At 45.8% G+C, this 24878-nt stretch overlaps 1 protein-coding gene across 1 annotated transcript in view; it reads left to right on the top strand.

Moving 5' to 3' along the window:
• PSTPIP1 (proline-serine-threonine phosphatase interacting protein 1) overlaps positions 1-24878 on the top strand; it is a 48941-nt gene that overhangs the window by 15373 nt on the left and 8690 nt on the right. The window contains exons 2-11 of the mRNA XM_058811385.1: positions 780-880; positions 4844-4918; positions 14357-14391; positions 15330-15436; positions 17311-17373; positions 18369-18467; positions 20112-20157; positions 20960-21039; positions 23354-23452; positions 23942-24038. Of these exons, the coding sequence (XP_058667368.1) occupies positions 780-880; positions 4844-4918; positions 14357-14391; positions 15330-15436; positions 17311-17373; positions 18369-18467; positions 20112-20157; positions 20960-21039; positions 23354-23452; positions 23942-24038 (802 nt within the window). The remainder of the gene's footprint in view (positions 1-779; positions 881-4843; positions 4919-14356; positions 14392-15329; positions 15437-17310; positions 17374-18368; positions 18468-20111; positions 20158-20959; positions 21040-23353; positions 23453-23941; positions 24039-24878) is intronic.

Here is a 24878-nt window from a genome sequence, read left to right as displayed (position 1 = left end):
CAGGGATTGTCTGCAGAAATTTATCCTAGCTCTCGAAGAACCAAAAAAATTGTTCCTAAATCTGCAAATCTCCCCTGTGTGAGCAGCATGTCACCTGGTGGAGCTGCCATCAACCACCTCCATTCATCCCCAGAGCTCCCCTGCTCCTCTCCAGCCCCAGCAGCAAGGAAGCAAAGACACAAGCTCAAGTGCCCAGCAGTTGCTTGCCAGAGGATCTTTTCCAAGTACCAAAACTTCAACAGCTGTCTTCTTCACAGTGGTGGTGGAAAGCAATAAAGTAACCCATTTATTAAATGGTAACTGCTTAGGGGGCAGTGGATGGATGTATAAACTGCATTCAGTTCATATGGAAGGGCTTGTATTGTAGATAAACTGCTTGAGGGAAGGAACACACTCATTCTCTTTATGGTTTCACAGCCCGTGATTTTACCATAATGCTGTAACATAAAGCTCAGAAAACATTCACCACTACATTTCCAATAGCATTATCACTCTGTACTGGTTAACTCAGGCTCCCTGTGGGAAAATGGCTTGTCCTGATCCTGTTGGGAGGCAGTAGGAGGAGCAGGAGCAGAACACAGAAATCCTGTCTGCCTGTGCTATGAAAACACCACTGACCAGGTGGCACAGACACTGCCCCACAGGCTGACATTGGTACTGGGCTGACTCTGACCTTTCTTTTTAGAAACAGGGTAAGAGGAATTAAGAAATAAGAATTAGAATTAAGGTAAGAGGAACTGATGTGCTGAACAGCTATTACTTTTTCTTTCTGACTTCAGTGCAAGGAGTTCACTTTCCACACTGGCTACGAGGTGCTCGTTCAGCGGCTGCTGGAGGGGAAGAAGATGTGCAAAGATGTGGAGGATTTGCTCAAGCAGAGGTATGAAAATCAGAGTGAAAAAAGTGTGAACAGCCTCCTTTTTTTGTCTCATTTGGCATCCAGAAGAGAATAGCAGGCTGTTTCTCAGTTTGGTGTTGTTATGAGCTTACATAGAAAAGCCTGAGTAATTTGAATCCCAGCCTTGTGATGTGAAGGTAGATCAATAGAAATCTCAAAGACCTGAGAAGGGAAGAGAAGGTTGAAGAGTCAGAAACCCAGAGCTCCACTAAGACCCCTCATTATGGGTCCAGAAGTACACAGTAGCACCTACATTCACAAGTAACATTTTTAAGTTTCCCCTTTTGCAGGGCAAAAATGACTTGCACATTTTTGTTTCTCTTTGAACATGCTGTTGCCACAGGCACTGTTTCAGTTTCCTGCCAAAAATGAGACCTTTTTTCAAATACAAAGCTACATAAAATGCTACCTGAAGCCTTACCCAGACACCCAAACCAGCCCCTGTTTTACACCAACCTTATCAGGCTTTGAGTAACAATGTTGTAGTTCATGCTCCTGATTATGTGCTTCTTGGTGCTTCTCAACAGCAACTATGGACAGCTGACAATTTTATGGGTGAAAAAATAGGCATCACACTGCTGCTTTTGCTCCTTTGCCATTCATTTTGTAGTTGTGACTTAGAAAAACAGCTCTGAAATTTGGTTCTGTTTTTAGGTGGCTTCAGCAGTTTCAGCATGTAGCATGAAGCACACAGGTGCTCAGGTGTGACATGTAGGGAAGACCACACAAATATGGATTATTTATCCAGCAGGCAATCTCAGAGCAGCTCATCTCAGCACTGTCAACTTATGAATATTGCTCTGCCTTCCTGCTTTTTCTTCCCATGCTGTCCCCATCTACTTTTTTGGGTTTAGGGTGGTTTTCTGAAGGCTGATTTTAAAGCCCTGGTACTTTCAAGGGTGTGTGAGTTGTCAGACTCAAAAGTGGCCATTTCACCACCTGTGAAGTCTCCCATCAAAACCTGAAGCTATTTAAGTTGCTTTTCTCAACCATCAGTGGAAGACTGTGGTATTGGCACACACCACACCATCCTGAAGTCACATCTGCCTGATGGCAGCTTAGCTGCAAGTGTTTAAAATAGCTCCTTTGGGCCTCATACTGTGGCATTCACATCCTCTGAGAAACCCCTTTGCCCAGGATTTTTCTCCTGGGAAGCTAAGAAGCCTCAGAGAAAAAGGAAAACAATAATTATCTCATTTGCTTCTCCTGTGCTGTGCTCATTTGGAATGTGTTTGGAGATTGTTTACCCACAGGTGATTGTTCCATTGCATTCTGCTCTGAGTTGTTTTCACTCATTGGCCAATCATGGTCAGGCTGTGTTGGGACTCTGTCAAGAGTCATGAGTTTTCATTATTATCTTTTTAGCCTTCTGTAAGTACCCTTTCTGTATTCTTTAGTATAGTTTAGTTTAGTATTCTTTAATATAATATAGACGATAAAATAATAAATTAGCCTTCTGAGAACATGGAGTCAGATTCATCATTCCTCCCTGCCACAGGGCTCCCTGCAAATACAGCATCAAACCAAAGCTCAGAACTGCACTGCAGGCCTTGGGCAGTGCAGTTCTGCATCAGATGCTGCACACACCTGTGCTCCTGGCAAAATATTGCAGAGGCTTCTCAAAGTGGCAGGATGAGGTTTTTCCTGGTTAATGGTGGAGGCACCATTAACCAAGTTCTTTCTGTAAAGAAGAAAAAATACATGCACAGTCATTTTGCAAGTGTTTCCATGAGGTTTTTCACACCCCAGGACACTGCAGAGATCGTGTGTGCATGTGTGTGCCCATGTGGGTATGTGCCTGATGGGGGGAGGAACAGGAGACGAGAAGCGGGCACTGAGTCAAAGATGTGATTTCCAATTTATGGCTGGCAGATGTCTGTTTCAGCTGGTCCTCACGTCACTCATAGGAATGACCCAGCAGAAGATCAAAGGATGGGATGAATCTCTCTTCTAGAGGCTGCCCATACCATGTGGTTCACCTTGGAATTTCAGTAAGGACTCCTGCAGCCCTGAAGCCAGCTGCCCTGGGCTTGGCCACACTAGCAGTCCATCAGTTTTCCAACCACAAATCCCCTAACTGGCCCAGAGAAAGGCCTAAGAGGTTTGGGAGTGAGAAAGCAATTGTATTCTAGAACAAAGCCCAGGGTTAAAACACAAAGTGTTTTCTATCTCTGAATGACTGCAGGGAAACATAGAAGCTGTGTGCAGGAGTGTTGTAAAGTGGGAAAAGCAGCACACAGATGTGAAGAGATAGTGTCAGCTCCTGTGAAATTCCTCTGACCCTGGGCTAGTCCAGTCCCATCTGTGCTGAGGTTTCAGGAGCTGGGACTGGCTTAGAAGCTGGCCATGCTTTTTCCCATGAGATACTTGTGTACTGAGCAAGCAAAGTGGGAGTAATTACTGGAGTAATTTTCATTGCTGCACAGGCACTGGCACTAAGCAAAGCCTCTGACTCAGAAGTGTTTCTTGATACTGAAATCAGAAGAAAATTAATCTATTCTTCTTCTGCAACATTATGTGTCTGGAGCATATTTCCATTTTGATGAAATTTCATTCATCTAACATGAAAAAGAAATGGTGCCTCTGCATGGCCTGTCACCATTTTGCACCCTGTTCCTCTAACAGGAATGCCAGCAGTGGTGTAGGAACACCCCAGTGAAACTCAGCAGTTCTGAGAGCAGGAGGGCAGCACCTGTAGTGGGAGCCATGGGCAGAGGCCAGGAGCACTCTGCTCCTGCTGCAGGGCCAGCACTGCTGCTCCAGTGCCTGACACATCTCCTTGGGCTGGGGAGAGCCTTGGATGAGCCTGGTTCAGACCCCAGGAGATGTGGGTTTGCTCCCAGAGCCCAGGGGCAGCAGAGGGGCTGTGGGACCCTCTCAGAGATCCACCCCAGCAGCTGCAGGAGCAGCTTCAAACTGCTGGAACTCAGCAAAGACACACCAAGCACCTCCTGGCCAGGTGGGAAGACTGATGGAACTAAAACCCAGCAGGGTTGTAGGGCCTCGCACCCACATCAAATTAACTTTTTGAACAAAGAGTACGTTTCTCTAACGTGCCAAGTTTCAGGCTAAAACAGTTTGAAATGCTTTGAAACTGTCTTGAGAACTGGACCCTAAACAAAATCATCCCTCCCCCCAGGTGCCAGCACCAGGCTATCTGTTCATTATTTATTATTGACCATTCCATAGTTTTTAGCAGCTACTCAAAGACTGACAACTTGGTTCCACCCTGGTCTTGCACCCAGGAGAAAGGAAGTAACACATTTAGTACAAATACTTTTTAAAAAGAGAATAGAAGTTTCCTCCAGTGCTGGGGGAAGGGAAAGCAAAGGAAATATTTGTATTTCTTTATTAACCATAGAAACAGAGCCACTGTCCTGAGTCACCAGTTACAGTTCCCCATTAGGTGAGGTTGTCCCTTCCACAGAGCTGCCCCAGCCTCACCACACAACCACTCGGGCTCCTTTGCCTTTCCAGCAGTGCCTCATATTTCCAGTGGATGGAAATACTCCTGCTACCCCATTTATGGCTCCCATTTATTCCCAGCATCTCTTGAATGGATTCTTCGGAACCACTGCCCTCACAGCTGGTGTTTCATGCACTGAGCCAGCCATCATTTTTAGGTTCCTTTTGTTCTGTTCTGAACACCTTCATCTCCTCTCTGTTCACCTTCTCCTTCCCATGAACCCAAGTTCTGGGGGCAGAGCTGAACATGGCATTCCACAGCAATCAAAGCCATGAAGAGGAGCTTCATTTTTATCTCATTTCTTCCAGAAATAACTTACCCAGAGTATTCCAGAGGTTAACTAACAGCACTAGGATTGAGGAGATAGAGAAATCAAATAAGTTGCATTTCTGTTTTGCACCTCAAATACAATTAGAGGATTTGTGTTAATGTGATCCTAGTACCACTAAGAGAAATTGAATAAATTTTTCTTTTAACAGAGCACAAGCAGAAGAGAGATATGGGAAAGAGCTGGTTCAAATAGCCCGAAAAGCAGGAGGACAAACAGAAATCAAGTAAGGAATTATTTTATTATTACTACAAACAAAATGATTTTGGAAGAAATAGCAGACTCTTGTGTTTTGCCTGTGGATGAGGTCACAACCACTCATTTCAGTGCATTACACAGCTCTTCACAATGTGTAGGGAAGTGGGGAAACACCACAGTCCTTCACAGTGGGATTCACTGTTTGTGAATAGTCTCTATTTAGAAACTGCCAGTAGGTCCTTTCCTGAGATTTTTTTTTTATTTCAAGATTCTTAATGTTTAATATTTGCTTCCAAAAGCAGACCCAGTAATGGGGAAAAAAGAGAATGGAAAAGGTTGTGAAATGTTTAGGGTGGTGGCATGACAGTTCTGGAAAGCTGGTGAACACTGAGAGATGTGACAGAACAAATACAAAGACCCCAAAAATCAGCTTCTGCAGCAGGAAAAAAGGCTTACCTTAGGAATACAGAATGTAAATCTCTTTGAAGGGACCTAATTTGAAATAACTCAATGGAACTACTGAAATACACTAAGATGACATATATATTTTTCTCTGTCTCCTCCATTACTATCTTAAATTATGTATAAATTGTGTTGGGAGGGAAGATAGATATTGGTATGGAATTTAACTTAATAAACACTGCTGATAAACTGCTGCTATTATTGATGGCAGCAGCAATAATGAGACATTTTGTCATTATTGTAACAAGTAATAATACAGTAATAAGGTGGCAGAGGATGAAGATGAGGGGTCACAGAAGACAATCCTGAAAGAGGAGACCTCAATCTAAACACAAACCAGCTCTATTGATCCCTGGGGCCTGCTCCCCTCCTCCATCTCATAGCTCATTCCTTAATGGCAGTCTCCTTTTCACCTGGATTTATCACTCCCAGTGCAAGTGGTTTCTGGCCATGTTTTATGGGAGATCTTGACCCCAGGCAGTGCCACAGCAAGGCTGGCACAGACACAAGTGCTGGGAATGCCAGGGGATGTGCAAGGCTTTCCCTGCCAGTGCTCCAGCTCTGCCTGGCCCCTGAGCAGCACCGAGGGATGCCTCAGTGCCAGAGATGCCTTCTGCCCTCCTGGTGCCTCAGTGCACTGACCTCAGAAGTGAAAAGGAAGGAAAAGAAGAAATATTCTGAAATTAAAGCATCAGGTTAAGGATGGATGGGTTTTTCTCAACCCAAAGACTAAGATCAGCATTCCAGGATCAAAGAAAGGCTTCACCTCTACTCCTTTAGTGGCAACACAGGGCAGGCAGAGCAAATGTGTTCAGCAACAAGCAGCTTTGGCTGCCCTTCAGTAGCTCAGTGACAATTCATGGGTCTGCCTTTTCTCAAGAGATTGTGAGAGTTTGATTGAGAAGCAGAGCCAAGTCCCAGTGTGAGGATATGGATCCAAGTTCCCCTCAAGGTGGGGGAAGTTTGGGCTTGGGCCCAGCTCCACTTTGATCCAGCAATTTTATAGCTTGGCATGGAGGGAAGCTGAGCACACAAACAAAGCTGTGGAGCTGATTTACTGTTTCCATAAGCCACACCTAGCCAGGGAGAGACCAGCTCTGCACTGATGCTTTTATCAGAGCAAGTGTCTCACTGTGCCTGGCCTGAAGCAGAGAGGACACTTTCCCTCACCCAGCATCCTCTATTGTTTCAGGAATTACACAGATAGTGAAGGGCATTTGTCCAGGGCAAACAAAAAATCAGAGAAAACTAAAGTCTGTCCAGGGCTGGAACAACACAAGAAAATGCAGTGTTTGGTTTTGATGCCTTAAAATTGTTGAATTTTCTGTGTCTGTGTGTTCTCCTCAGTGTGAAATTTCTGTTTGTATGCCATTGATTGCTGGCAGCAGCTCTGCCCTCAAGGTCAGTCCTCCAGGGAGACTTGAGGGAGAGAATCTATGTACTCCTTATAATAAGAAAAGCTTGAAAGGACTACGCTGCAACTGTGCCAGTGCATTTTCCCAAGTGTTTCCTCTTTATAGGACTCCCTATTTTCATCTGATAGAACTACAAGTACTTGATAGGCTGAGCAGGGCTGTTCACACCTTCAAATGCAGCTCTGGGTAGCAGTATTTCCTAAAGTCTAATGTATTTGTACCTAAAACTTCCATCTGACAAACACCAGGACAAAAGCAGCTTCCAGGGTGTTTCTGCAGACTCTCCTGTGCCATGCTATGTATGGAAGAGGAGCAGGAATTACTAATTTTAAGTCACTCAGTCATTTTCTTGCTAATACAAAATTATTATCCTCTAATCTTAAATTTAGCCACCTTTTAAATATCTCAGATACTGAGGCTTTCTGTCACTTCTCCTGGGAAATTCACACCACAGGAGTTCCTAATATCAGGATACCTGATACCCTTTCAAAAAAATCTATAAAAGGAACATAAAAATTGCATCCACAACAAAAACCGAAAAGCTTCCAGTATGAAAATTCCCAGCAGACCTTAAGAGAAACAACTTCAAGACTGAGGTTGATATTTCAGCACAGTCAGGATAGCACAAAACAAGGTGCAGGGAATAAGCAAATGAGTGAATGGCAAACACCAGAGCAGCCTGGAGAAGGGATGGCACACTGCACCAGGGAGTGGCCACTGCTGCAGAAAACACTTCTCTCCCAAGCCTCCCCTATATCTTAGGAGCTTTTATGTTTGAATCAAAGAAAAAAACAATTTCAACATTTTTTCAGGCTTGCTCCTTCTCTCCCCAAATTCTGCTTCAGCTGGAGCAATTGCTGAACTCAGCTAAATGTATAAATAGATTCTACTGCCCATTTTTGTTCACCAGAGACACAGCTGAAGGAATATGCTGCTGACTCCAAAGATGGTAGGCAGGGCTCACTGGAATGTAACAGCAACTCTGAGACCACTCTCTCTTGATTGGAGAAGGCTCCAGGTGACAGCAGCCATCAGGATGCCCTCCTGTATCCCTGGGATATCCCTGTATCCTCCTGCATCCCTGGCTGTTCCCATGGCTCCTGCTCCTCTGTCCCAAGCCTGGCAGGGACAGCCCCAGGCCAGGCACACAGGGCCAGCCCAGCAGTGACAGCAGTGACCAGGGAAAGAGAGGGGCTGTGTGCTCTGATGAGTCCCAGGGCAGGAATGTGAGAGCACTCTGAGCTCAGGGCCAGCAGGGACAGGGTCTGATGCTGCTGGGTGTCAGCAGCAGTGACAGAGCCAGGGCCCCACTGCTCCTGTGCACAGCAGGGTCAGGATTGGCCCTGGGAGCCCCCAGCTCAGAATGTGTCTGACAGCACCAAAACCAGCAGGGCAGACACACTGCACCTTTTCTTATTTCAGAAAAAGCCAGGATGGGGTTTCTAAAACCTGGATACCACTGACAGAGCAAACAAATCCAGCTCAGGAAGTCAAAGTTCCCTCCATGGGCTGACAGCCAAAGGGCAGCAGCACTGCACAGGCACTGCAGTGGCACAAACTCCTTCCCTCTTCCCACCCAGGGCACAGCTCCCACTCAGCACCTGCCACTGCCCTTGGCCCATTCCAAGGCACACAAGGATGCACACACTTCAATCTAAGGCTCACACAAGCTCAGACCAACCCCTTCAGCTTCATATTCTTCCCCCAACACTGGATCCCAAGGGAAGGGTAGAACAACAGGGCAAACATATAAAAATATTTCTTCTAAATAATCTCCTAGCCATAGCAATCAGTAAGTTCACAGGATGCCACACCAGTAGCAGCTTTCTAAGGAATAGCCTCCACTGTTTTCTTGTTTTTCTTATTTGAAGCCCTGAAATATTTTGGTATCCACTGAGTCAATAGGTAAAGCAATGTATGCCTGTTATCTCACTTTTTAAACTAAAAAAATTAAATCTGCATCACCATTTCCTAGTCTCTGCTCATAAAATAAATTATAAAAAGGTGATGACAAACCTACAGCCATGTTTTCTTGGCAAATGACAGCTTATACCATATCCAGCAGGGCAGAAAGGACTACAGCTTTTGAAGTTTAAAGGGCAGTATTTGTACTCTCAGTGGTGCACACATGGGAGGGGATGTACAGAAATTGGGATTTTCAGCCAAGCTACAGACTGAGATCACAGCTGCAGTTGCTTGCTGGGGATGTGCACAGCAGTGATGCCTCTCACACTGGAGATGATTTTCAGCAGAGCTTTAAGTGCCTTTAAGAGGAATCGCCCTCCTGGCTGCAAGGGAATCTCCATGCAGTGGCTTTGGGCAGCTCCTCAGCACAGCAACATGAAAGCAGAAAATGCTCCAGAGCCCAGCTCTGAGCTGCAAGCTCAGCCTCAGCCAAACCAGGGCCTCTGGGAACTCTGTTCTTCTCTAAAATAACTGATGCAAACACACATGAGCTGGTTAAACTCTGCCTAGGCTGACAACAGCTATTTTTGTCATTTTCTCTGCTTGTCTCTTCTCATGTATATGATTTCCTACATTTTTCATCCCTTTTTTCCACTAGCACCTCCTTAGGACCTCAGGAAAGGGTAGTTCCTTCAAGCCCATGTGTGCTCTGCTCTGCTCTTCTCTGTGGTGCCTGAAATAGAACATTTCAGTGAGTGGGAGGTGAGGGCAGCTGTAATGAAATGCCAATTGCTGTTTCCTGTGGATAAAAATAGTGCATCTGTCACTTAATATACAAAATCCTCTGTATTACTCCACACAAAGCAGGCATTTTTGAACTGAAGCTAAAAGTCAGTGGGGAAGGTCACATCCTTCCATGGCTGCTTATTCTCCACCCAAATGTTCTGAACCCACCCAGAATTGATACACCAGCACTTTGAACTTTCAGGACTCTGAAAATGGACCTGAACCTCTGCTCAGTCCCTGTTCAATTTGATCTAGATAAGCTCTCTGCTGATGAGGACAGGCATTTCTGAGCAGTGCTGCTCTCTTTCTGAGAGATGTGAAGAAATTCAGTCTTATGTTAAAGGCACAAAATTTGTTTTGACTGTTTTAACCTTTGATTTGGATGGCACAGCTCATTCTGGAGCCACAAGGGATCTAATTTGATGTCAAGTTTACAGGGTGGAGAAGGAACATGGAGATGTTTCCTGTTTGCTCCCCTACCCCAGGGGGGTCTGGGGTGATGTGAGTGCTCCCAGTGCCCAGCCCTGGAGTGAGTGAGGACACAGCCCCTTCCCCTGAGCTCAGGGCACTCCTGACACACACCTGGGAATGTCCAAGCAGCAGAAGGTGGAGGTGAACCCCCAGAGCAGGAGGGGAGCCCTGCACAGAGGCTGCTGGATGAAAGCCACAAAATGTCCCTGAGCCCAGCCTGGTGCCCAGTGCAGCCTCTGAGCAGCTGAGAACAGCTCCTGAGGCTCCACATCACAGGCCAGCTGGGAGCTGACACAAACCCTTCCAGCTGCACCCAGGGCTGCTGCCTTTCTGTTTAGAGCTCCTCTGAGAACAAGAAAACCTCCTGGCAAAATTCATTCTTCAGTGGTTTTGCCATGTGCCCACTAAAGAAGGTCAGACAGTGCTGTGAGCCTGGCCTGGGACTGGGCTGTGACTCAGGTAAAGAGCAAAGAGCACAACTCCCCTCCTTCATTTCTGTTCTGCAGGGCAGACACAGCCCCAGGTGGGAATGATTTGAGAGCAGATGATTTCAGACTCATCTCCCCACACTTTTCTACCCCCACTGGGCTTCACAGAAGGAATTGTTGGTAAAACAACAATTTTGGGGTGTTCCCTGTGTGGCAGGAGGAAAGGCAGATGTTGAGGGTGGCCTCAGAGGGGACTGTCACTGCTGGGAACTCTCTGTAGGGCTTATCTGACACAGACTCCTCTCACTTTCAGAAAAGGTATTTTTGAAAATTGCAAGAACAACTGAACGTTGTAGATCGTACCAATGTCAAAATAGAAACCTCCCAGAAAGGAGGGTGGGGTTATTTCACACTTCTATTCACCAAGCAAAGGTAGCAAAGAAAGAAAATGAAAAACCATCAGTGGTTTTCCTGTTAGAAGAACCTGTTTTACCTTCCTGTGTGCAAAGGGACTCTCTGAATGACTCAGTTAACCCAGGGTCTAAAGGCAAAGAACTGGGGAAAAAATGCCCAAACTTGCAAGCTTAAGGTTGAAAAAATTGAAACAGATGAAACCCAAGCCCTGCCAGTAACAGAGCCCTGCTGATTACACTCAGGTGAAACAAAACTCTGCTTGTGATGGCTGTGAAGCAGATCAGAGCAATTCCTGATGCACAGAGGACTGCCCAGCACAGCTCAGGGTTTCAGCCTAAACAAGGTCCACAAACAAACAAAGAGCGAAAGCACAAAAAAAAAAAAAAAAAAAAAAAAAAAAAAAAAAAAGAGGAAAATCACAAAAAAGCACAAAAAAGCCTAAAAGCCTAAGCAAGACTAAGAACATTGTAAGAACATTGCAGCCACTAGATGGCAAACCCCGCCCAGGCTGCTGCACAGGCTCTGCCTGCTCCCTCCCTCTCCAGGCAGGCACTCCTGCTTCCTCCAGAATTAATTTTGACAAATCCAATCTTTAAATGTACAACAGGGAGTCGTTTAACAAACACACAGAGTGAATTTGTGTGCAGCCTTATTTTCAAGGAGACACCTGCGGGATTCTCCACGAGGGGGTGACCAAAGGGAAGGCTGGAGCTCTGTCTTTAGTCTTCCAGGATGTATGTGAAAATCTCAGAAGTGAACAACTTTAAACAAAAAAAAAAACAAAAAAAAAAACAAAAAAAAAAAAAAAATCAAAAATCAAATTTTCAGTGGTGCTTGAATTGTTTTCAATCCTAGGTTTTCTAATTTAGCCACAAGACAAACTCCAAAAAGTCAATTAGCACCAGAATGCTAAGCAGCAGCATCTAAGCATCTACTGAGGGTGAAAGACTTTCAGTGTGTCCAGGAAAATGAGACATCCTCACATCCACACCAGCATAGACAGAATTAAAACTCATTCATAGATCAGCTACAGGAGTCACTTCCATTAAACCCTGTGAAGCACTGAAATATTTTACTGATATAATCAGAACATCCAGGAGCAAATCTATAGCACTGCTGCTGCAGCCCAGGAGTCATAAAGGGAGTCCTGATGGATCCACAGGTCAAAATGTGATTGATTTATTCTCACCCAAGTGTATAATTTGGCATGATGACATATTTGCTGGCTCTTTAAGCCCTGTAAGAATCCAATTAACTGATTTTAGAAAATTATTATAAAAATAAGGAAGGAAATGGCTTAAGTCTATCTCAACCTAGTTGCACCAGCTATGGAATTGGCTGGACAAATCCTTCACACAAGGAAGAAAAGGCCAGAGATTTCTGAAAAGGCCACTAGAGACCATGCAGGGGAGAAATGGATCCCTGTTTGGGTCACAGGTGCATTATCACACCAGAGACCCCCTGGCCCTACAGAGAGCCAGCAAAAGGAAAAAGCTCCATGGGTGCCTTGTGCTCATGAACTGCTCTGGGAACTCAGGGGCCTGGAAACCAAAAAAGCAGCAAATTGCCTTTGTCCTTGGTATAAACTGTGAAAGTGCTATTTTTCATTATCTACTACAGCAATTTTGTCAGTTTTTGCATAACTTGAATCACCAACAATAAAGGGAAAAAAATGTCTGAGAAAGAGAAATCAACACAGAGTGCAAACAGTATGTCCAATTTGCAACTGCTGTCTGTTTTTTTTTAATTCCAGTATTTACCTGTTTCAGGCATGAAGTTGTTAATACATTCCCCATCTCCTACTGGAAATTACTCACTGGAAAAGAAAATTTTATTCCTTGTATATATTTAGTTTTTCAAAATAATCCATTATAAAAAGTTATCTCTGCTGCTGATATTTAGCTTGTCTTTTACTGCCAAGCTTTTCATTAGCTGAAACTAATACCGCTTGTTTCCTTTGTGGTGTGAAAATTTAGTTTCCATCAAAATTTCACACCAGACTAAATTTTACAAAACAAACTTCAAATGTATAAGTATTGTTAGGAAACCATTTAAAAATATTCAAAATAGAATGTTCTCCCTGGCTTATCTCAGGAGATTCACCACAATCTAATTGAAATATGATAAAAAATCAAGCAGCTCTTCTTTTCTGTTTGAAAGTCTTCCTTATATTTCTACAAACTTAGATCTGGAATGGGTTTCCAGGCAGTTTTTGCTTAGGACAGGCCCAACCTTTCCCCTCATTTGTGCATTTTTCTTCTGCCTGGCAAGGCAGCCTCCCTGCTGGGAGAATGTTTGATCAGCAAACAGATGCCCAGCCACAATTAACACAGGGCAATTGGGATCCTTCCTGTGCCTGTGGGGCTCCCAGAATGGCCCCGGAGATGCAGATTTCCCTGCCCAGCTATGGGTGCACATGGCTGGGAGGTGATAGCAGCCTCTCCTGGGCTCTCCAGGTACAGAGATTTGGGGAGATTTGGGGCTCTTCATTCACCAGCTCTTCCCTGCTGGCTCCATGGAGAGCCCAGCACTGATTCCTTCCAGGAACAACTCTGGGCCTTGCAGAGATCATTTCCAGATCTGAAAAGCTTCCAAGTCACACCCAGCCCTGGCTGCTGTGTGTGCAAAGGCCCTGCCAGCCTGCACATTCAGAGCTGGAGGAATCTGTTCAGTGGGAAACGCCTCTCACACACTTTGTGCCCTCTCATCACATCTGTGCCGGTGTCTCTGGTGCCTCTAGAGGTGGGTCTGCCCTGGCCACAGGCAGGACATCGGTCTGGGACACTCTCTCGTGTCCCTGGGGATGTGTGGCTGCATCCCGCAGCTCCGTGCGGAGCCGGCCTGGGGTGGTGCTCTGCCGGGCGTGGGGCGCGGCAGGAGCGGGGCTGGAGCGGGACAGGAGCGGTCACACGAGGATGGATGGGAGGCAGCAGCCGGGATTGTGTGCGGGAAGCAGGACCGGTGCACAGGGGATGGATGGGAAGCAGCAGCGGTGCCGCACGGGGGTGCTCGGCAGACGCGCTGCGGGCGCTGCTGCGGCGCAGGACCGGGCACCGAGGACGGGAATGGGGCCGCACGCAGCGCTCCACCCTTCAGGCTACTTCACCTTTAGGGTTCCTTCACCCTTCAGGCTACTTCACCTTTCAGGTTACTTCACCTTCAGGTTACTTCACCCTTCAGGCTACTTCACCCTTCACGCTATTTCACCTTTTAGGCTACTTCACCCTTCAGGTTACTGCTCCAAAAACCCCCATTCCCCCCGGCCGCCGGCGCTTCATTCGTATCTACCTGCGAGGTGCAGAGAGAAAGGGCTGTAACCACTCACGGTCACAGAGTATGACTGAGGAAGAGGGTGCACAGAAGGAGAGGTGCAATTCCCTGCTTCATGGAGCATTTTATTGCGTTTCCTGATGGTAGCAGACTGATGCTATTGTGATTGTTAGCATGGTCAGCTTTTATTACGAGGCCATTACAGGTTTTATCTCTATGTGGATCTTTGAGGTTCTGAGGGAAAGTTTTTTCCCTGGATTCCCAATCCACCCTTAGAAGCCAGCACTAATAAAGTGTCTTGTTTCTGCCCCACAGCACACTGAAGGAAGCATTTGAGATGCTCAAGCAACGTAAGTATTTCCTGTTCCCTTCTGACCTGGGAAACACAGGCACCCAATGTGTCCATCCTGCTTCCCACACCATTCCCAGCTTTTCTTTCACAGCCTGTGGTGCAAGGAGGGGAGAAAAAGGGTGCCTACTCAATCTGGTGGCAAAGAAAATGGCTTGTTCTTCAAGTAAATTTTATCTGGATCAAGTCACAAGATATGAACTCTGTCCCCTCTTCTGCAAACCACTGACACCAAACCAGCTTCCTAAATGTGCACAAGGCTCAATGAAACCCTTTTACACACACAAAACACAGCACCTGAGAGCCAATAGGACACTGTACCTGGTCACTGGCACCTGCTGTTCACACCAAAACTCCCTCTTGAAAAGCAGCTGCTGGGCTGAGATATTTTTAGGGCCTGGGTGGGGGAGTTCAGCATTTCTGGAAAATGCAGGGTTCCATTTCAGAGGCACTGAAGCTGAGAAATGCAGAACAGTTCCCAGCCATTTCAAACAGCACCAGCCAGGTGCTCTGAAATTCAATCCATCTTAGTTAATCCTTGGAAATTCTCAGCATGCAACCATCTAATGACTGGCCACTGCTGGCAGCAGCTCCAAGAGCAGGGACAGCCCAGCAGCACAGCCAGGGCAAAGCACAGCCAGGGCAAAGCACAGCCAGGGATGGTGGAGGCCAGAGATCCTTCCCCACTCTGCACCACAACTCCTGACCCTCAGTCCCAAAGAAGGGGGGCAGCTGGGGAAAATGGGGCCATGAAGAAACTCACTCTGCTCTTGAGCCCTCAGCAATGTCAGGGCATGCAGAAACACAAAAACCTTTTTAAGGCTGCCCTGCTTGTGACAACTCATAGGACAGTCACATCACAGAAACATCTCCTAAAAAATGTGACTTTATCTTTAAAGACTTTCCCACTGACTGAATATGAATTCTGATTTGCTTTAGAAATTGAAAGTGTTGGAAACTCTCATATCCAGCTGGCAGTAATGCTGAAGGAAGAACTGAAAGGAATAGAGGAGTTCCGAGAAAGGCAGAAGGAGCAAAGAAAAAAGGTGAGAAACTGGAGAAATGTTGAAAGAGATTGGGTCAGTGGGCTGTGCTGATGACCTGCCTCCAGCCATAGGCTGGGAGTTGTGCAGAAGATCATAAAGCATTACCAGCATGCCCTGCTCCCTCTATAGACCAACGGTGGAACAAAAATCTCCTTCTGATCCCAGCTGGAAACAAAGTAGTGCTCTGAACTCAGGAGCCAGAGGCTTTAGTCCCTTTTCCTCTCTCTGGTGTAACTGCAGAAGCTGTTGTTATTATTTCTGTAAGAACTTAATCCTTCCTTTTCTCTTTTTTATACCCTTGCTAATGTTTTTCTTTGATATGACCCTGAACAATCTCCAACACACACTAAAGGTGTAACACAAATGTTTAAAAACATGAAAGCAAATTAATGTCATGCTGGATGCAACAGCAATATATGCTGAATGGAAAATACATGGAATAAGTAGCATCTAGTTGATGTTGTATAATAAAAAAATTGAGTATATTTATGGCCATTTCATCCCCTTTGACCTCATCAAGCCCTTAGTCTATTGAAAAATAGCTCTCAATAGAGACAGCAGGGACTGCTCTCACACCTTCTCTGGGTCTTTGGGGTTGAAGACAAAAACAGGAGCATCCCTTCACTCTGACAGCACTGAGTGATGGAGGAGTAAAATAAATATTCCTTTCTTTGCTAATTTTAAACAGGTGAAAATGCATATAACCAGTACCCAGTGCCACAAAATTGTGTGTCTACAAGCCCCTGACACACAGGAACTTGGAATAGCAAAGAACTCTCAATATGAAAGTGGGTGAAACCAATGCTGCTACTGAGATCTGAGGTTGACAGTGATCTGATGAACTACATGAGGCATTAAAAGACAGACAGTGGGCACCAGGTTCATCAGTGTTTGTCCCCCATTCCCTTTGCCACTGGGATGTGCAGAGAGGCTCCCTCCTGCTGACAACTGTAAGCCTGTAACTCAACTGGGAACAGTTAGAGGGGCCTGGGAAAATAAAAAAAAAAAAAAAAGGAAAAACTGCTTTGGAGTCTTAGATAAGATTTTTTCCTCTGTCCAGCATGTGAGGAAGCCAACATTAGAGATGCTGGGTGGTGTCAGCAGTTTTGGTAGCCTCCCAAAATGAATGCTGTGATTTGTGTTGTGCTGTAGCTGTCTCAGGACTGTGCCCAGTGTGAAACAAGCATCTGGGCAGCCTTGGAGAGAGTTTTGCCTGAGCAGAATGGAAAGATTAAAGGACCAAAAGTCCCCCTGAAGAAAGCCATCCCCTGCCAGTAGGAGCATATCTCATTGTCACATAAAGCTGGACATCTCCCAGCTAAAACCTGGAAGAGAATCCAACACTGTCCTTCCAACCCTGCCCAGATGACTCCAGCATGGAAATCAAATCCCACTCAGCATAAAGGTGCCAGAAGCAGTGGAATATACAAGAGACAGGAATTGTTTGGATTGAAAATGGACAGCTACCTGTGCTGCTGTGGGTGAGACAGGGGTTTGGTCTGCAGAGAGAGGGATCAAGCTCTGGCAGCAGCAAAGGAGCCCTGCTGGCAGAGCCCACTGTGACTGGGTGTTGCAGTATTTCATCTCCTCAAGAAAACAAAAAAAAAAGCAAGGAAGACAATGAAGATCTACATCCTCTCTGCTATTAATGGAAACCACCGAGGCAGAATTATCTGGGATTATTTTTTACCTGGCACTTTGATGCTCTCTGTATCACTGAGAAACCTGTCATTTATAAAAGCAGACTGAAGTAATTTTGCCCACAGGAAGATGGCTTATAGAAAGGCCTTGACTGTGGTTCTCCTAATCCTGCTGCTAGAAAGGGAAGGAAAAGTCCAAAGCAAGAAATGCTGACCTGAATGTGTTTCTTACAGTACGAGTCTGCAATGGAGAGGATGCAGAAGAGCAAACTGTCCCATTATAAGAAAACTATGGAGGTAAGCAGGGAGGGCTTGGGCAGCTTTCCTGGTGCAAACTGGCTCCACTAAAATCTGTATCACATGTACCTCTATTTAAAGAAAGGTCAAAGCTGTGTAAGTGTGCAAGGGTATGTGAGGGAGGGAAGATGTCATTCCTGCTGTGAGGAGGAAGCTGATCTGCCCTGCTGCACCCACTGAAAAGTCTCCAGAAGGTTAATGCAGGATGAATGGTGCCCCAGGTCAAACAGGATTTCATTCTCTCTAGGCAAGGGTGCTTAGAGGAGTAAATGTAATTTTTCAGTGAGGACAATTTTAAGAACAGTGAGGGAATCTTGTAGGCAGGAGGAATCCTCTCCATCTGGAAAGCTTGCAGGTACAGAAACTACAGGCAGCTGGCTTTGGTTTCCATTGGGCAACTGCCTCTAAAGGAAAGTAGCTGCAGACCTGTTAGTGCTACAGCTGGAGGTGTACTAATGGGGTTTTTTTGGAAATGTGCTGGTTCTAAGTGCACCTCTAAGATACAGAGATGTTTGGTGCAAATTAAGATTTCTCCTGCTTCTGAGAACTACCCCAAGACTGTTGCCTATGGTGTGCTTGCTCTGCCTCACAGCTTGGAGCAATGGCCAAGGCAGCACCTGACAACCACCCCACAGCCATCCTGGGAATGTGGGATCCCAAATTCATGCCTCCTTGGCTCCTGGGCAGACACCTGGGGCACCACTGCTGGTAGAGCAGCCTGTGCACTCCTGACCCCTGCAGGGAGTTGCAGTTGTACAAAGTAAACAATTTCAGGGCTGCAGGAAAAGGATTCAATCTGTGCTGTCAGCCCCACTCCAATGTTTCAGTTTATTTTTCTGCCTGCTTACGGTGCCATTGGGATTTTTCTCTATTGCCCACCCTGGGCACTGATTTGCTGTCCTGGACTGCAGAGGAGGAGGTGGCTGGAACAGCTCTGGGGGGAATCCAGTCTTGCTGCCCCAGGCAGAGCCTGATGTGTGATCTCTTTGCCCCAGTCCAAGAGGAGCTACGAGCAGAAGTGCAGGGAGGCGGACGAGGCCGAGCAATCCTTCGAACGCACCAGTGCCGCAGGCAACCCCAAGCAAACAGAAAAGGTACTGACAGGACACAGCTCTCCAGGGGGAAAACTGGGGGGTTTACCCTCTCCAGGTACAAGAGAATACAATTAATCCATTCTACAGGATGCCAGGGGCTTTGTTTTGAAATTAACCCCAAAGAATCCTCTGGGAAGGGATGAAGTTATCTAATTAATTTATGCCAGGCTGTGCTCCAATTGCTCTGTGAATCCTGCAAGGAAACTGAATGGGATTTTTCTCTGAAATTACTCATTACAAAAAATAAACAAGTCAAAAATATGTCATGCAGTTAGTTTTGCCTTTTGGTCTCTTACACTTAGTAAGTGTAGCATCTTACATTAAAATGCATCTTTTTCCTCAACATTTTCCTGCTCATGGTGAGTTTAATTTCAACTAAATTTACAGACTCAAAAATAAATCGTTGGAAATTAAGGCACTGCAGTCCTTCATTGCATCGTCTTAATACTTGCAGCTGACAATCCACTAACTTTTAATGGGAACATTTTACAGTGAAACAGATGGAGAAAACAAAATAAATGAACTCCCTTTGGCTCGATAAAAATCAGTGCAGTGTAAGCAAAAAGGATCAAAAATCATCTCAAGGAGAGGGGGATGGTGGTGTGGAGACTCTAAAAACAGCATCAGAACTTTATATTTTATTTCCAGCATTCCCTAATCTTTGAGAAGCAAACCCCTGCAGCTTAGCTGCAAAGAGGGGATGGAATCCTGGCCCTGCCAAAATGACACCAAACATTTCACAGCTCCAATGGCAGCTAAACCTGACCCAGCTCCTTCCATGCAGAAGGAGCCCAGGGTGCTCCATTGCCAGCTCTTCCCTGGATGTACCAGCACGTGGGGAATGCACAGAGGCAGCTCAAGCTGTTTAATTCTGCTCAGCATTTGCAAACAGTTTGGGCCAGGAAGCAAATAAGAATGAAACTTCTATTTCCAGCTTACTCCACATTTCCCAGCCAGCTGTGAGGAGGAATAGAGCCCCTACCTGAGCCTTGTCTTCAAGGGCAGGGGGAAGAATGCATGACACTGATGCCCAGAGCAGTGCATTACTGTGCTGTCACCCCCATCTGTGCAGAAGGACCTGAGAGTATAGAGCTGTCACTGATGGCTGTTCTCTCATTTGCTAAAAGCTGCAGGTTTTTAAAACAGAGGACTTCTACTTAGAGTGAATTTAATTTTTAGGCTTCTGAGTTGTTATGGGAAATAATCTGGCATTTGCAAAGTATTTTAAAAGCTGTGTGCTTTTCATCTGAGTATTACATGAGGAGCTTGAAAGATGAAGAATTTTCACTGCCATTTATTTCTGCTTATAAATATCTATTAGAGAAGCACATCAAACAATTGAGAAAAACCAGCTCAGCCAGCAGGCACAGCTTCAGGCTGAATCACCCTGGCTCTGAGCTCCTCTGGCAGGGATGTCTGAATGGAAGGATTTCCCTTGAAGTCATTGCACCTGTGGCTGCACCTGGGAAGTTCTGGTCCCTTCTCCATTCAGCAGAGCTGTGCATGAAGGGGGGACAGCCAGGAAGTTCTTCTAAGTTAGAGCCTTTCCCCTAGAGGGGAAAAGAGAGGAGGCAGCACAACAAACTGAGGCAGAAGGAAAAATATGTCAGAAGTTAATTTGGGGTGTTTCTTTTCCTGTTTCAGAGCCAGAACAAAGCCAAGCAGTGCAGAGATGCAGCAAATGAAGCAGGTGATGCTGTTTGCAGCTGAACTGAGTCTTCTCAGCAAAGACCTACCAGCACAGGATTTTGATAGAACACATCCAAATCATCCAGGCTGCCAGGGTTCCCAGAGGCACCCACCCAAATATTAATGAAGAAGCCTCTAAAGAGCAGCAGCCTGACAGTCACTGGCAATCACTCCCCTCTGTGAAAATGCCAGTGTCCTGCTTGCATTAAAGAATTTACAGAAGACTTCCTTTAGGGACTTCACCCAGAGCAGAAAAGCTCTTCTTGAAGCAAGTCTGAAAGCACAGTAGAGCTCAAATTGCCCTGAGAGAGCCCAAATCCCATCCCCCATCCCAATGGGCATGAGCACAGCAGTGATCTCCAGCCACAAACGTGTGTATGGCCAGCAGGACAGACCAGCACGACCTGAGCTGACTCTGGAGCTCAGGCTTGTGCCTCCCTCCCCATGGAACAGCTTCCACCAAATCACAGGGCCCAGCTGGCTGGGAATGGGAAGAGCCTCAGGATGCTCAGTGCCCAAGCAAGGTCCAGGCTCTTCATCTCTGAATTGTTATCCCTACCATAAAGTTTATACCTGACCTGCAAACCACACAGAGAGAATCCTTACTCTAGTACATAGCTACAAAGAAAAAATCCAATAATTATTGTGCCCCACCTGTCCCAAACTCACATACCCTTGTGATACTCAAGCAAACCACAGGAAGTATAGGATACCACAGGAAAGGCCCAATAGGAGGAAAGAGAGAAAGGCTGTAGCACTTTTCCCCTGACTGTTGGGTTTGTGTTCTGTGCCTGTGTTTACAGAGAACGTTTACAAGCAGAACATCGAACAGCTGGACAAGGTCAGGACAGAGTGGGAGCAGGAACACATCAAAACCTGTGAGGTAAACATTGACTTCTGCAGAGGTGTTTGCACACTCTTTATTTTATTCCATTGGAAGATCTCAGTTTAAGGCCTGAAATGCCATCCCAAGGGTTTTGCTGTTTGTTTTATGTGGAGTTCCAACAGATGTCTTTGCAAAATTACTGCAAAACTAGAGTTTACTTAGACATAGCTGCTCCTGTATCACTGACATTCTCCTTGCTTGGTCAGCACAGCTATGTAAAAACAAAGGAGGGGAATAAGTGCAGAGGTGGGAGAGGTGGAGCAATATATGAACTGGTACATACCCCAGACACTATGTTCACAGCACTTTCAATTCACCTGCAAGAATATTTGTCCTCTGCAATGAAATAATCTTTCTGTTGAAAGGCAGTGGTAGAAAAGTCTCTGTCTCCAGATCCTTTTACTGAGGATGGACAAGGAGATTTGCACTTGGCTATTAAGTTTTGCACAACAATTTACAGGAACTGGCTGGCATCCAAATCAGGCACTCATTTGATCACAGTAATCCTTCAAGTACATTTGCCCATCTGCTAAAGTCTGATTTTGCTATATTTACTTGTTGCAGGCTTTATTTCCACATAAAATAAAATGCCAGGAGGATACATTTCCAGTTATTTGCTTCCTCTTAAATATTCCCTCTCTGAGAGGGCTGAAAAGCCCCACAACTGGCACAGACATTTCCACAGATATTATGCCAAGCCTTAGTCTTCCAAAGATGCATATTTTCTCTCTTCTTAAAAAGCCAACAAACCAGTGAAGCATTCCACAACCTCACACTCTTTTGTGTCCCATATAGCTAAATCCTGGCCAGCCCACAGAGCTTGTGACCACTGCTTAATCCAAACAGGCTCTCAAAAAGCAAGGGCATCTTTTGTGCCTTCTTTTAAAAGTGCTTGTAGAGAGAAGAACTGATACTCTTTGGGGTTTTTTTAAACTAGCAATTAGTACAAAAAGCAGCTTAAAATCCTACACTTGTGGCTGCATAGTGGGGAATCTGGAGGTGCTGGGGTTGCCTGGGTCTGTAACTGAGTGCTGGACAGCCACAGCCTGAAAGTATTGGCTGGCAAGTGGCAGCTCTGGGGTGGCCTTTGTCACAGGGGCTGTGCCACATTGTCCTGGACTGCCCTGGTTCTCCAGCAGCACCAGGGATGTGTCAAACACAGCACCCAGCTGTGCTTTTCTGGCTTTTCTGGGTGCTGACAAGGGCTTGAAAGGCCAGAGTCACTACAGTTCCTCCGTGGATTAACAGCATTTCCTGACAGGACACCATTTATCTGGAAAATTCCCTGCTGGCTCTGGTGCTGTTTCAGCAGCCTCAAGGGCCACAGGCTTTCTGTTGAGAACGAGCATCCAGATACTCATTCTCCACCTTGCAGGCTCTCTTTAAAACCTTTACTCTCAGAAACCAGTCCCTACAGCAGCTTGCTCCCCTGACAGATTCCTTTTTCTGGGTTTCTTTAGTTGGTAAGTCATTAGATAGCAGGAAGCATACCCAACTGAGCGTTCTGCTGAATGCTGTGTACATTTGTGGTGTTCTGGACATAATTGCTAGCAAATAGAGATGGAGACAGATGGCTGGAAGCATCTGAGATGTTCACACCTCATAGAAAACCAAAACTTTGTTCTACTTTTAACAGTACAACGTAGAGATCAGGGTGATTTGGTTTTTTTCAAGTTTTTAAAGAAAGAGCTTATCTGCCTCTTCCCCCAAATCGGTTCACACTTTTTTCTCTGCCCCCTTCCTTCTCCCTAAGCAGTGCAGCAACTTGAGGAAGCCAGACAGATGAAGGAAGGGAATAACTCCAAAGACAGAAAATTGCCTTCTCTTTACCACAAAAGTAACCTTTGATATGCAGAGTCAACTCCAGAGAGTCTCAAGTACTTTCAAAAGAGAGAAATTTTAGATGAGGCATTTTAGATGGCAGAGGTGGATAGTTTTGAGTTTTGCCTCTAACATAAATACAACCCTTTCATGCCAGTACTCTACTGGTCTGTTAAACATTCAGATTTCAGTGTGATGGGCAGACAGGACCCTGACTCTGAAATCCTCAACAGCAGAGGTAGCAGTCAAATCCAGGTCTGGATTCCTCTCCCCTGCTTTGCTTTTGTCTTTAAAATAGAACTTCAATTTGGTGCAAGCAATTAGAACAAATTTTTGATCACAAACAGTAGATGTAGCTTCTCCACCAACTGAAAAAACATCCTTTACCAGGGTGCCCTCAGCACAGGTTTGCATCCCCAGCACTGTCCCAGCCTGCAGAGCCAAGAACTCAATACCACAATGCTCCATCACATTTCCTGTTTGGTTTTAGGTCTTCCAGCTGCAGGAGTGCGACCGCATCACGATCCTGCGCAACTCGCTGTGGGTGCACTGCAACCAGCTCTCCCTGCAGTGTGTGAAGGATGACGAGGTACAGCCTGCCCTGCCCGCAGGGAAATGTCCACTCCTGCTCTCCCAGATGCCATCCAGATGCAAGTCTGCATGCAGGCAGGCTGTGTCACTTGGTGGCACTCCTTGCTGTGCTGGGGAATGCTCCCAAAACTCTGCTGAGTATACTTGAGCTTTGACTCAATTTCAAAAAAGGCACCCAGTCATGGCCTCAAAAGTGGAAGATGTAAAGAATACACTAGATTTGACTTTGAATGGTTGTTTCCTGCTAGTAATTTCTCTATTGAAAAGTTTTGGACTGCCTTTGTCCTGGTGTCTTTAAAGACTACCCAGAGCACAAACAGGGATATTACAAGAACATTGGTACAGGGGGCAGGCTGAAGAGCAGCCAGGTCAGACAACTACCAAGTATAAGGTGTTTCTGAAGGGGACAATTACTACAAGAGCATTGTTTGTTAATTCAACGTGAAATGTTAAAAGTTAAAATAAACTCTTGGATTCTGTTTTGTAGATGTATGAAGAGGTTCGGGTCAGCTTGGAGAACTGTGTTGTAGAGTCAGACATAGACTACTTCATTAAGACAAAAATGACAGGAACACAACCTCCAGGTAATTATTCCTACTGGTCTTGTCAGATGCTTGTGCAGTACACATCCTTTGGAGGTGAAACCAGCTGGAGGAATTCCTGCTCCAACTTTTCATTCCCACCTGCCATGGCTCACTTCTCCCACACTGTGCTGCCATTGCTGCCTGAGTGATGCTCCAAGTGGGATAGCAGAATGATCCAGCTTAAAAATAACCCTCCAAGGAAGAAAAAACTTGTTTTGGCTTTGCAGCCAGGCTCATTTCACAGTACAGCTGAATTGACACTGCTAAGGAGGTGGCAAATTGCCTTGCAGGAATGGCAACTTCAGCTTCCTGCAGTGTGACAAGACAGAGCCACCTCACCAGTAACTGCACCCCAGTGTCCCCTTGGCAGAGGTGCTGCCTCCTCATTTGCAGCACAGAGAAGTTTTCTATTCTGTTCCACATGCCCAATGGGGAATAACAAATCTTCTGCTCTCAGGAAGTTTGCATAAGCCACGACTTTGGCTGGGAGAAATTCTGAATGAAATTGGCTTTGTCCCAGCACCCAGAACTACTGTCAGGTTCACAGGCTCTGCCCATTCAAGGCAAAGCTGCTTTTTCGTGGACTTCAGTGCTCAAAAACCTCTGGTCTGAAATGGAGATTGACCCAGCATGGGGCAAGAGCAGGTGGAGAATGAAAACCTGCTGCTGCAGGGCAGGAGTTCTCCAAACACCCTGCAGGAAAGGAGTTGTCTGATGTGTCACATGGCCAGACACAAACCACACCTGTACTTCAACAGGCAGCACAAGACAGTTCCATAAAACCCTTCATGCTAGGAGTTGTACAGATACAAAATCAGAGCCTGGTCCCTGGGGATAATT

This window comes from Ammospiza caudacuta, chromosome 10 (assembly GCF_027887145.1).
Source record: "Ammospiza caudacuta isolate bAmmCau1 chromosome 10, bAmmCau1.pri, whole genome shotgun sequence".
NCBI lineage: Eukaryota > Metazoa > Chordata > Aves > Passeriformes > Passerellidae > Ammospiza > Ammospiza caudacuta.
This window is presented reverse-complemented; position numbering and strand designations above follow the sequence as displayed.